At 55.0% G+C, this 13,111-nt stretch overlaps 1 protein-coding gene across 1 annotated transcript in view; it reads left to right on the top strand.

The window, feature by feature from the left end:
- Positions 1 to 4,216: 4,216 nt before the first annotated feature.
- Positions 4,217 to 13,111, top strand: part of LOC137447098 (peroxidasin homolog) — a 36,921-nt gene continuing 28,026 nt past the window's right edge. Inside the window, exons 1-2 of the mRNA XM_068150356.1 lie at positions 4,217 to 4,297; positions 4,529 to 4,737. Of these exons, the coding sequence (XP_068006457.1) occupies positions 4,574 to 4,737 (164 nt within the window). The 5' untranslated portion in view covers positions 4,217 to 4,297; positions 4,529 to 4,573. The remainder of the gene's footprint in view (positions 4,298 to 4,528; positions 4,738 to 13,111) is intronic.

The following is a 13,111-nucleotide window of genomic DNA, read 5'->3' on the forward strand; positions in this document are numbered from 1 at the left end:
TGCTCTGTGGAGAAGGATTTATTTTCCTGATTGAAACACTAGGGGGGAAAGGAGAAGAAAGGCATTGAAAATGTGGTGCAGCTGCAGAGCTTTAGGTGAGCTCCTCAGAAAGTCATCTCTCAGAGCTGCCCTGCTGCTGATCTCCAAACCTTTATGGAATGGAGTTGTGCAGGCAGTGGTTTGGAATTGGCACAGCCAGAACTGCTCTGGGTTGAATGGATCAGGAGGATAACAGAGTGAGTTCACTGCTAGACCTATGGACAACAGCTGTCTAAAGGTCATTTAGTCCATTTCTGTACTTCAAGGCATTGCCTGAAGCAAAGCTGAGGGCTTTGTTGGAGTCACTCTGAGCTGCAGCTGCTCTCTTGCCTCCTGTGCTCTGTCAGCACCTCATGGATGCAGATTTCTCAGAGCTGATGTTCAAGTTTCCATTTTGCTGCTACTGAGAATAATGTTCAGCTGGAAGAGGGAATGGATCACAGCAGCAAACAGCACATCCTGGAATGGTTTGGGTCAGAAGGGACCTCCAAAGCTCACCCAGTCCAATCCCCTGCAGGCAACAGGGACATCCTCCACTGGAGCAGCTTGCTCAGAGCCCTGCCCAGACTCACCTTGAACTGCTCCACACATGAGGCCTCAACCACCTCCCTGGGCAACCTGCTGCAGTGTCCCAGCAGCCTCCTGGGGCACAACTTGCTCCTCACCTCCAATCTCAATCTGCTCTGCTCTCATTTCAAACCTCTGCCCCTGGTGCTGTCCCTGCAGGCCTTTGGGAGCAGTCCCTCTGCAGCCTGCTTGGAGCCCTTCAGCTACTGGCAGGCTGCTCTGAGGTCTCTCTGGAGCCTTCTCTTCCCCAGGCTGAACACCCCCAGCTCCCTCTGCCAGTCCTTGTGGCAGAGCTGCTCCAGCCCCCTGAGCATTTTCATAGCCTCCTCTGGACCCTCTCCATCAGGTCCAGGTCCTTCCTGTGTTGAGGAGTCCAGAGCTGGACACAGCCCTGCAGGTGAGCTCTCACCAGAGCAGAGTGAGTTCCACAGGGTCATCACCTCCATTCTTGCACCCACACAGGACTAGCTCACTCTTAATGATTTCCTTCATGTGATGCTTGCTGGAAAGAAAATCTCTTTCTGCTGTGGAAAACCAAACCAAACCTCTTCTGCTTTGGAAGGTTCTGACTGTGTCACACAAATGGTGTCAGCTACATTAAACATCTCTCCTCCCTACTCCAGGTCCCCTTCATCCCCTTCCTAGCACAGTTCTGGGACCCTACTCTAATGAAATGTTGCTGCTGGGGCAGAAGTGAGAGGAAACAGCCCCACAACTGCAAACCAGCCCCAGGCTTCCTGCCTGGCATTCTGCTGGTGTAAAAAGCCTGTCCAGCAGAGGCTGGAGATGCTTAAACAGGGGCCAGGAGGGTTGACTTTCTGTGCTGTGGTGTAGGAGTGAACTTCTGGTTCCTGGGGAGAGCTTCACAGTCCTTTTGAAACAACACTGATGAATTGGTGCAGGCAGAAGGTGTTCCCTAGCATCTCACAGACATCCCAGCTCTCAGAGGGGGAGGCAGGTGAGCTATGCTTCAAGTGGAGGTCTGCTTCTGGGGAGGTGTACAGGTCCCAGAACTTGCCTTTTGCACTCAAACTGTTCCCACTTCAATCTGCTGACTTGGCTGGAGATCCCATTCCCACCAAGCAGCAGGAAATGCCCTCAGCCCTCCCAGGAACTGCCAGGCACTGATCTAGGATTCCCAAGCTGCCTTGCAGACACCTGGCTGGTGGCCAGCAGCAGGAATAAACCTGGAAGGGGTTGGCTGTGCAGATTTGTTTAGAGCTCAGAGTTTATGCCCCAAGATGCAGGCAGAAGCAAGGTCTTTGTAGAGCAGCCAGATCCTGGAGTGGCTCTGGTTGGGAGGGAGCTCAGAGGTCACCTGCTCCAACCTCTCCTCCATGGGCAGGGACAGCTCTCAACTAGACTGAGCTGCTCAAGGCCTCATCCAGCCTGGCCCTCAATACTCCCAGGGAGGAGGCAGACACAGCTTCCCTGGACAGCCTGTTCCAGGGTCTCACTACCCTTGTACAGAAGAGCTTCTTCCTCAGCTACAGTCTGACTCTGCTCTGCCTCAGCTTCAAACCATTCCTCCTTGTCCAGTCTCCAGACACCCTCAGGAAAAGTCTCTCTGCAGGCTTCCTGCAGGATCCATTCAGGTACTGGAGGGCAGCTCTAAGGTCCCCCTGGAGCCTTCTCCAGGCTGAACACCCCCAGCTCCCTCAGCCTGTGCTCAGAGCAGAGCTGCTCCAGCCCTTGGAGCATCTTTGTGGCCTCTTCTGGACTCTCTACAGCAGTTCTGTGACCTGTTTGTGCTGGGGACACCAGAACTGGAGGCAGTATTCCAGGTGAGGTCTCAGCAGAACAGAGTAAAGGGGAAGAATTCCCTCTGCTGTCCTGCTGGTCACACTCCACTCAGTGCAGCCTCGATGGTCGTGAGCACCCTAAACTCTGAAGAGTGCTTTGAAGAGAGCAGTTTTGGTTATCTTCACAGAGCAGCTCCTGGGTAGCTGTATCCTCACAGAGCTCAGTCTGGGTTGGAAAGAGATGGTATAGGGAGCAACCAGGCTGGGAGGACGTGGCTTAAGTCCCGGGGACTTTGATGGCGCTGCCTGCATTGTCTCATGTGCTGCACATGAGGAATGCGCTCGGTGTACTTCGCTTCTCAAGCTGCCCTTGGAAGCTGTCCCTCAGCCGGAGCTGTCTGCCCTCCGCGGGAGGCTGGAGCCGGAGCCGGGGCTCGCAGGCGGGGGCCGGATGGCCGCTAGGGGACGCTCCGCTCAAGGCATGAGCGAGGTCCGCAGGAGCGCTGGGAGGAGCCGAGCCGAGCTCCTCGGAGCTCAGCGATGCCAGAGCAGGCAAAGAGCAGATGCCCCGAGGGCTAGGTGCAGGAAGCCTGCAGCATGACGCCCTCGGTAGCTGGACAGAATACATCTCCCACCTATGACGTGTAACTGAGACCCCAAACCCCAACATTTCGTCCCCAAAATGCTCAGATAACAATCTGAAGGGAGAAGAGAACCAAGGAGGTTTAAATGTCACACCGTTAAGTGCTGTGTTGCCTTCTTCCCTCTCTTGTAGCCCCCAGCCCAAAGCAGATGTGGGAAGCCTCTGGCTGCTCTTCCAGGTGATGTGGAATGGTTGGGTGAGGCCATGCTGGGAACCCCTCAAGCACTTTTCTGTCCTAGTGAGGGTTAATGCCTCTCACTCCTGCTGAGCCCAAATTGTGATGAATTAGGGGTCCAGAGCTTCTCCTTTATGAGAGGAGGACCTGGGGCTTTTTAGCCTGGAGAAGAGAAGACTGAGTGGGATCCCATCAATGCAGATCAATACTCAAAGGGTGGGTGCCAGGGGCCAAGCTTTCTTTCAGTGGTACCCAGCCAAGGAAAATAAGCAACAGGCACAAAGCTGAGCATAGGAAATTCCATCTGAACATCAGGAGGAACTTCCTCACTCTGAGGGAAGTGGAGTCTCCGTCTCTGGAGTCATTCCAAACCCATCTGGACACTGTGACCCTGGGCAAGCTGCTGCAGGTGCCCCTGCTCTGGCAGGGTTGGACAAGGTGATCTCCAGGGGTCCCTTCCAACCCCTACCACTCTGTAATTCACCTGGGGACAAGTTGTCCCTCCTGCACCTCAGCTTTATCCTCCTGTGGAAGAAACTGGCTGAGCTCTGCATTCCCTCCAGGTCAGGCCCAGTTGATTTCAGAGCTTGTTTCCCTCAGCCCTCTTTAGTTTCTGCAGAACCTCACCACTTCCTGGGAGACATCCTGGGAAAGACACTGCTGGTTCAGAGCCTGTCTGACACAAATCAGCTCTGACTTTGCCTAAGGAACTGCAGGATGTACTTCATGGGGGGAGGGGGTGGGGGTGGGCTGGGTTTTTCCTTTCTTTCTTTCCTTCTTTATTTGCAGGCTTTTTGTCTCTGTTGATGATCTCCCTCTCAATGTCTCTTATCTGTAGCTTTTCCTGCTCCCACCAGTGCCGGGAGACCTCCTCTTGCTGGATGTTGTAAGCCCATGTAATAGGAGACAGCCTCTGACCTCAGAGCCCCGCTGCCTGATGGCTTTGGCAGGCTCCTAGATAAGACACAGTCCTCAGTGTGCTGAGACAAACCTTTGCCATTATTAAACCTGACCCTGGGCCGTCTGCATCCTTGCTCAGCTCTGGCAGCCCAGGGTCATCTCGTGGTCACTATCCATGAAGACTCAGACGTGTGCCTGAGGAGGTGGTGAGGAGTTAATTTGCCCTTCAGAGTAAGTAAGGAGACAAAACTGAACCCAAACAGAGTCTGGGGTTCAGGACCTGAGATGAAGCGTGTGTGGGGTGGGAACAGGCTGACCACCAGTGATGGCAGAGAGGGTGGGTGGCTGGGCTGTCAAACTGCCTCAGTGTAATCACAAACACATGCTGATGAGTCCCCTCCTCCTCCCGGACCTCGCTCTGGGAAACTCTTTTCTTTTGCCTTTTTTTCCTTTCCCTGTCAGCTCCCTGCAGCTCAGAGCCGAGGCAAATCCGGTGCAGCAAACACCATGCTGCTCACCTCCTCAGCTCTCCCAGGCTTGCTGTGCCTGCTCCTCTTGCCCGGTTTCTCCTGCTCCTGCCCCAGTCGCTGCCTGTGCTTCAGGACTACAGTGAGATGCATGCATCTGATGCTGGAAAGCATCCCCGACATCCCCCCCCAGACCAGCGTACTGTGAGTACCTCTTTCATTTTACTGCCTTCTTGGGCTCTAGGAGGAAAAAGCCAAGGCCAAGGAGATGCTTTTTATCCTCTCTTCGTGGGTTTGTTTTTCCCCTGCAGCACTGCCTGCATCACAAACTGCTTGGTGCCTTTAAGACGTGAAACAGAAAGTGCTTTGTTTGGCTTCGGTTAGCCATTACCAGGGCAAGCAAGGGAGTGAGGAGTGTGGGGAGAATAACGTCTCTGGAAGAGGCCTTTGGAGAACCAAAGGTCACAAATGTTAAACTGAGCTCACAGAGAGGTGCAGAGCTGACATCGGAGCAGGCTTTGTGTGCGGGGGAGAGGGAAGTGCAGCGGCTCCGACTTCGCCTGTGCTAAACAAAGGCTCTCTGGCACAGCCAACAGCGTTTCTAAGCCAGCCTTTAGGTGCTGCCTTTACACTTTCTGTCTGAGGTCCACAAACCAAACTGGTGACAGAGGAGCCCTTGAGAAGTCAGACAGAGTCGCTGGTGGTGAGGGAGCTGCAGGCTGAGTCTGGATGGGAAAGGTGGAGGTAAAAAAGGGGCAGTTAATGCTTGGAGCCTCCTGAACAGTTGACAGGTCCAGAAGAGCACTTCCCTGTGATTCTTAACTTCAAGGCAGCTTTGAGATGCAGTGGCAAGGGACAGAACTCTTCCCTCTGTGCTGCTCTGGGCTGATCCCTTGGTTCTGTAAGCAGTAGGAAAGACTTGTCAAAAGTTCATCTTTGCACTCATCCTGCTTGAGCTTAACCAGCTCCTGAAGTCACTTGGGAAGTGCTTTCCACAGCAGTTAGAGAAGCTTCTCCCTCTGCCTGTCACACACCAAATGTCTGCTCCTCAGAACGTCTCTCCCTGGTGCATCCTCGCTGCTGACAGCCTAAGCAGCCTGATGTAGGCAGGATGCTGCCACCCAGACCTGCTCTGGCAGCTGGAAGTCACAGAGGTTGCAGCAGTGGTGGCAGACAGGAGGATGTCTACGCTTGCTGCAGCTGCCAGAGCCGTGCTGGTGGGACCCTGATGGCAGCTGGGCTACCCAGGAGTCATCCTGACAGGGGGAGCCTGACAGGGGGAACCTGAACTTGCCTCCTCCCTAGGCTGGTGGTGGAACAGCTCAGTGCTCTGTGGCTTCTTGCAGACTGGGTAGTGTGGGACTGGTCAGTAGTGTGTGGCCTGCTGGAGACTGGGCAGCAGTTACCTGCTTTACACCACCCTGCACAGTCTGACTCACTCAGCTGTCACCAAACTTTTGCTCTCCTTATTCCCCTGCATCTTGAAACACTGGAGTGGTTGACAAACCCTTCCACTCTCTGATTTTAGCAAGATAGCCTCTAATGTGCTGTGGTTCTGTAATCCAACCCCAGGGCAGAGCAGGGAATGGGAAACAGGACTGAGGCTGCTGAGGGGCATAGGTGTGAGGTAGAAAAGAGTAATGCTCCAGAATGAGCAAACTGCATCCACAGAGCAGTGTTTGCTGAAGAGAGTATCTGCAACATCCTCTTCTAGTCCTGTCTGCATAGCTGTGACCAAACCCCAGGCTGATGAGCACAGATCCCCGTGGATAGGCACTTGAGCCTGGGGAGTGTTCCCTGTTGGCAGACCCTGTGCCTTTGTGTGATGTGTGGCAAGAAAAGTCCTTCTAGCTCTGGTGCATGCAGAGGCCTTTGCCAGCCAGCATCCTGCTGTGTCCCTGATGAACAGCATCTGAAGCACTAAACATTTGAATTGTGAAGGATCAAAGGATGCTTCTTACCCAAGCCCCTGGCTGCCACAGCTCTCTGGTGTGTTGACCTTCCTCCCGGGAGGATCCTTGTGTTGGGGAAGGCTGAGCACCAGAGCAAGAGCAGTCCTGTGTGTGGAGTTATTCTGAGTGGAATGTGTGGGATTGAGCTCTTTTCCACATTTGCCCTCTGGTGTGAGCAGGAGCAGGACCAGGACCAGGCAGGGACTGCAGAGCCAAGCCCCAGCCCCAGCCCCCAGCTCGATTCCCTCACAGAGCAGCTGCGTTTTCCAGAGGGAGTTTGCTTTGAAGCTGGGAGTTTGGGCCTGCCTGCCCCCCGTGACTCTGTGCCACCCTCTCTCTAACAACCCTGGAAGAGTGGGGAAGCCTTGTAGCTGGTACAGGCTGTGCTCCAAGGAGCCCCCCTGGCAGATGGCCCCCTGGGGGCTGCAGCCAGCTGGCTTCGCTTCCAGCAGCCTTCTCCCAGCGGTGCTGGGGTTGGCATGGAACCAGTTCCAGGATTGATGAGCTGTTACTGGCTCCTTTCTGGTCACCATGCCCCTCCTTCCCTCCCAGTCCCAGCTGGGTGCAGCTGAGGGTCTGGCCCGAGGTCTGGGTTTAGCAAGGGACTGTTTCTCCTAGGGAATGCTGCTGGCTGTGTCCCAGGAGGGCAGCAGGGTGGCAGGGATGCTTTGTGTGTACGGAGAAGGAAGCTGTGAAAACCTCGTGGTGCAGAGCTGCAAAGGTATTTTGGCTGCTGCCTGCTCAACTGGAACTTGATTATCCAGATGTGATCTGCTGGTCACTGCTGGGATTCAAGCAGCTCTTCCAGGCAGCAGCCCAAGGAGGGAACAGCTGTGAAACATGCACCAGGAACATTTCAGTAGGCCTGTAGCCTTCTGAGCTGTTTGTCCTACAGCTGAGATTGAAAACAATAAACTTGGAGACCTGTGGGCATGAGGAGAAGAAATTCATGGAAAGAAGTTCCCCTCTGGCTGGCAGCTAATGGGTTGCAATCCAGTGATCCCTGGCTTGGTCTGCTCTCTGCACTGATGCACTGCTCCTAGGGAGTGCTGCTGGGGAGGGGAGCTGAGGGCACAAGCAAAGGGCTCTGAATGCATGGCTGGCACCGACTGAAGGTGACCCAATTGCTCACAGGCCTGGCTGCTAATGGGGCAGGGTAAGCACGGCCAGCTTGACAAGGATTTTCTCTTCCTTTCACCATTGTGCTGCTTGTTTGGTGGCCACTCAGCCCCTTTCTTCCTCCCTGGGGTCGTTAGCTGCAGCAGGGAAGCTGTAGGAGGATGGGCTGCAGCTCACAGCCTGAAGGGGCAGAGTTCTGATCAAGGACTTTCTGCAGTTGTTGGGGAAAGGTTTACAGAGCAAATGAGTTCTTGGAAATGCTGCTCCCCCTGTGGTCTCTGTCGTGCTCTTCGCGTTGAAGAGAGGATTACTCATTTCCGCTGCCTGTGATAGCCTTGCATGCAGCCATCGAATGCACTCCCACACACTCTGCATCTGCCAGGTGGGAGCTCTTCCTGGCTCCTTGCACTGCAGTGTTTAATCCTCATTAAACCTTTCTGAGGTGACCAAAGCCTTCTGCATGCTCTGTTTATATAGAAGTCCCTTCAGCAGAAGGAGGATGGGGAGGGAAGGTGTTTAGAGCATGCTTCCCTTCCTAGAAACCTCCCAGAATCTTTTGAGGAGAGCATCCTGACCCCCTGGGGGTGCAGCTGCCTCGAGCATTTGGAATCATACAACAGTCTGGGTTGGAAGGGGCCTCCAGAGCTCACCCAGCCCAACCCCCTGCCCTCAGCAGGGACATCCTCCCTGCAGCAGCTTGCTCACAGCCTTCTCCAGCCTCACCTTGCACAGCTCCAGCCATGAGGCCTCAGCTCCCTCCCTTGGCAACCTGTGGCAGTGTTCCAGCAGCCTCCTGGTGCAGAGCTTGTTCCTCACATCCAGTCTCAGTCTGCTCTGCTCTCATTTCAAACCACTGCCCCTGCTCCTGTCCCTGCAGGCCTTTGGGAGCAGTCCCTCTTGCAGCTACTGGCAGGCAGCTCTTAGGTCTGCCTGGAGCCTTCTCCTCTCCAGGCTGAACACCCCCAGCTCCCTCAGCCTGTCCTCATAGCACAGCTGCTGCAGCCCTTGGAGCATCTTTGTGGCCTCCTCTGGACTCTCTCCCACATTTCTCTGTCCTTCTTATGCTGGGGCACCAGAAGCAGCCCCAGTGCTGGAGGTGGGCTCTCAGCAGAGCAGGGTAGCTGAGCCCTCTTTGTGGGAGCTGAAGTCTCCAAAGGGTGCTCTGGGGCACCCCTGTGGCGCTTGCTCAGTTACAATCTCCTGTGCCCTCCCGAGTGCCCAGCCAGCTGTGTGCAGTGAGGGAGCTGCAGCAGGAGGCTCCCAGCACTGCCTCAGCCCTCAGCAGATCACTTGGGTGCTGCTTTTCCATTCTGAGCCTATTTTCTGTCCTCTCCACTCTGAAATCTTGATGCCTTCAGCTTAGTGCACCCCAAAATAACCAGGACTTGGCAGAGCCCCCAGCACTGAGCCTCCCTGTGGTCTCCTCATCTGCTGAGCAGAGATGGTGATGCTCAGCTGTCCATGTAGGGATCTGGGGATGAAGGCTGTCATTTATTAAAGCCATTTGGAGGCCCTTGTGTGGGAGGGACATTCCTGAGCTGGGGAGCTGATGACAGTGAGTCCAGGAGACTTCACTGCCATCCCAGCAAGGCAATTTTTCCTTCCTGACAAGACTGAAGCTGTTTGGCAGGACAGAGGAACCTGCAGAGCTGACTCTGATGTTCTGTGGATAAGGAAGAGAAATGAGCATTCCTCTGATGGATGTTCTGGGGCTGATTAGTTATGGACAATTTCACTCTGGAATTGTCTTCAGGATGTCTTTCACACTCTCCCTTCCCTGGGAAACACTGAAAGGAGCCTCGATGCCTCCACCTGCACTCAGAGCTTGCACTGGGTTGGAAGGGAGCCTCAAAAGCCACCTTCTCCAACCCCCCTGCTGTGAGCAGAGGTATCCCCAACTGGATCAGGTTGTTCAGGGCCCAATGAAGTTTGACCTTGAATGTCTCCAGGGTTGAGGCCTCAGCCACATCCAGTTCCAGTGTCCCAGTGCCTCCCCAGCCTCCCTGTGCAGATCATCCTCCTGATGTCCAACCTAAGCCTGCCCTGCTCCAGTTCCAAACCTTTGCCCCTCCTTCTACCACTCCAAGCCCTTCTGAACAGTCCCTTCCCAGCTTTCTTCAGCCCTCTTCAGGGTCTTGAAGGCTGCTCTAAGGTCCCCCTGGAGCCTTCTCTTAACCAGGCTGAACAGCCCCAACTCCAGCCTGCCCCCATAGCAGAGGTTCTCCAGCCCTCTGGCCACCTTGGTGGCCTCCTCTTCACCCCCTCCAGCAGCTCCAGGTCCTTCCCCTCTGTCCTGGTTGCCAATGGGTGGTTGTCCACTGCTCAGCCAGCCCTGGGTGGAATGGTCCAGCACTGCCAGCACCATTGCTGGGCACAACCTTTGGAACTCCAAAGCTGCTTCAATGGAGCCAAGCCAATAACCTCCATGGAGCTGCACTGGAACACCTCTGGCAGCTAATAATCTGCTCAGCTGACATAGTGACAGAGGGCTCTGTAAAAGCCTAAATTGATTCACCAGCAGTGGAAGTTTCTTTCAAAAGCCAGGGAAGGCTCTGTGCTGCTCACTGCTCATTAGGTAGCAGAGCACTCTCAGGAGTGACTGCTCTGGCAGCAGCTGAGAGTCAGCAAGATCCAAGTGCCGTTCCCTGAGGAGCTTTCCCCATCCATTCACAAATTCTGGCATCCTTGGAGAGGCTCTGATGGGGTTAGGAGTTCCAGCAGCCAGAACAGGTGACCCCAGATGATCCACATGTCCCATCCCAATGTCCTGCCAGAGCTGTGGTCCTTTGGCATGAGGCTTTGGTGGGATTTTCTGCTCAGCCACCTGAGCTGGTGCTGTCTGGAGGGGTCAGGACTGTGTGATGGAGGAGAGCTGCTGTCCCAGGATTCCAGGCACTGTGTGTGTGAAGGTAGAAGAGGACCTGACATCCTCCAGCAGCAGCTTCCTTCTTCCTTGGAGAAAGGTATCTTGTAATCTCCTACTGCTGTGCTCTGCTGGGACCCCACCTGCAGGGCTGAGGCAGCTCTGGAGCCCTCAGCACAGACCTGGAGCTGTTGGAGCAGGTCCAGAGGAGGCCACAGCAGTGCTGGCAGGGCTGGGAGCCCTCTGCTGTGAGCCAGGCTGAGAGAGTTGGGGTTGGGCAGTCTGGAGAGGAGAAGGCTCCAGGGAGAGCTCCTGGTGGCCTTGCAGCGCTCAAAGGGATCCATCAGAAAGCTGGGGACAGACTTTTGAGCAGGGCCTGTTGGGCCAGGCCGAGGGGAGATGGTTTGAACTAAAGGAGGAGATTCAGAGTGGAGAGAAGGGAGAAGTGTTTGACACTGAGGGTGGTGAGAGCCTGGCCTGAGCTGCCCCATGCCTGGCACCAGTGCAGGCCAGGTTGGTTGTGGCTGTGAGCAGCCTGCTCTGCTTGGGGATGTCCCTTGGGGACTGCAGGGGGTTGGACTGGATGAGCTTTAAGGGTCTCTTACAGCCCAAACCATGCCATGATTCTGTGATTAGTCCCAGACTGCCAGCCCTGCAATCACAGGGGAGGGATAAATCACAGGGGGGGTTGTTTATTCTCCCCATTTTGCACATTCCAAGGTGGAAAGCAGCAGGAGGGAGTGAGGGAGCCCAGCTGCTGGTGCTCACACAGCTGGAAGGGGCTGGCATGGGAGCAGCTGTGTGGTAGGTCCCCATGAAAAGCTCCTTGTTCAGGAAAAGAAACATTTCCAGAGTGCTTTGGGAACAGGGAGGAACAAACATTCCTGTGGAAGAGGGCACAAGCTCTGGGGAAGGTTCTCAGGCAGACAGAAAGCCATGGCCTGCCCAGTGCAGCCCTCCATGGCCTTCAGCAGCAGCTAAGCTCCAGGCTAAGGCTAGGTCTGGAGGAGAAAAACCATTGTGGATGAGCAAAACCTCCTGGGGTTTGCTTAATGCACTGGAAAGGAGGAGGCTGTGGGCTCCCCTGTGTCCCCAGGGGTGTTCTGTGCTGGGCAGGGACATCCCCATGGTGTCCTCTTCCTGCTGCCTGGAGTACAGGGGACAGAACAGTCTGAGCATGAAAGGGAATGGCCCCAAGCTGCACCAGGGCAGGGTTAGGCTGGAGATTAGGAAACATTTCTTCACTGCAAGAGTGTCAGGGATGGGAACAGGCTGCCCAGGGAGGTGGTGGAGTCGTGCTGAGGGCCGTGGCTCAGTGGTGCCCTGGCAGTGCTGGGTGAAGGGTTGGACTCCATGGCCTTGGAGAGCTTCACCTCTATGATTCTGCTCTCAAGTACTTGCTTGGAGATCCTTTAGCTCCCTGGGTCCTCACTCTCAGTTCAGTTTTCCAGCCTCCTGTGATGAGTTTGCCTCTTTCTAACCTTCATTTTCCACAGCCCATGGTTCTTCTTGGTGCCTCCTCTGAAGACAAGGGTTGAACTTCTGTCTGGGGATAGAATCCTGGTTTCCACCTCTGCCTCCAAGTGCTCTGTAACTTGTCATCAGAAATTGGACTAATCAGCAGAGAGTCACCAAATGGTTTGGGTTGGAAAGACCTTCAAGATCATCCAGTCCCAGCCCCCTGCCTTGGGCCAGGACACCTTCTGCTGGCCCAGGCTGCTCAGGGGGCATCTTGATGTGGTTTTTACCTCTTAAAAGGGTGCCTTGAACCAAGAAAGTGCTGTGTGTGCTCTCAGTGTGGGACATCAGGGCAAGGCAGGAGGAAAAAGTAAAAGCAGCTTCACCAGTGTGCTTTGGAGGGAGAGAAGCAGCCACAAATCCTTCTGTGATTCACCTCAGGAGGTGTCCAAGCAGTGCCTGTTCCCCATGGGAGAGTTTCTGCCTGGTTACTCAGCCTAAACCACTTAGCCCTCATTTGATGATCCCCTCAGCAATCCAGACCCCACACCCCTTAGGGCTCCAAGCTGGTGCAGCTGTGAGCAGCCCCTGAAATTTGCCAGAGTCCCCTGGGCTGCACTAATCCTGAGTGCAGCTGGCACAGATGTGAAGTGCAGGCAGTGATAAGCTGGCCTGAGCCCTGGAGCACAGGGAGGGATGCTTGCTCTGGGAGGTGACCTGATCACATTTAACCATTCCAGGGCAGAGTTAATTTTGCCCAGGAGCTAGAGGATGGCTCTGTGAGGAGAGATGCATTCTTCTGAGATCAGGAGGAGGTGCATGGCAAATGGCACTTGGGGTGTGAGCAGCAGGCCTTGGAAAGGATCCTTTGGCTCCTTTCACTCTTCAGTTTCCTATGAGATGGAATTGTGTCAGTCCAGGCCTGTCCTGGCTGCTGGCCTGCTTTGCAAACAAGAGTAGACCACAGCATTGTTCCTGCTCCTTCTCCCCTCCCTGGGCCTTGCCTCCACTTCTCCAGCTTATGTAGCCCTGGTAGGACTGAAGAGCCCCAAAGCTGCTGCAGGCAGTGGAGCATCTCCTGCGTGGACAGCTGAGGGAGCTGGGAGCAGAGGAGCCTGAGGGCTGCCCTCAGTGCTGGGCATAAAGCTGTGCAGGGCTGGAGCCAGGCTCTGCTCAGGGACGGCCA

Source organism: Melanerpes formicivorus, unplaced genomic scaffold, assembly GCF_026170545.1.
Source record: "Melanerpes formicivorus ecotype bairdi unplaced genomic scaffold, bMelFor1.0.p_v2 SCAF_19, whole genome shotgun sequence".
Classification (NCBI taxonomy): domain Eukaryota; kingdom Metazoa; phylum Chordata; class Aves; order Piciformes; family Picidae; genus Melanerpes; species Melanerpes formicivorus.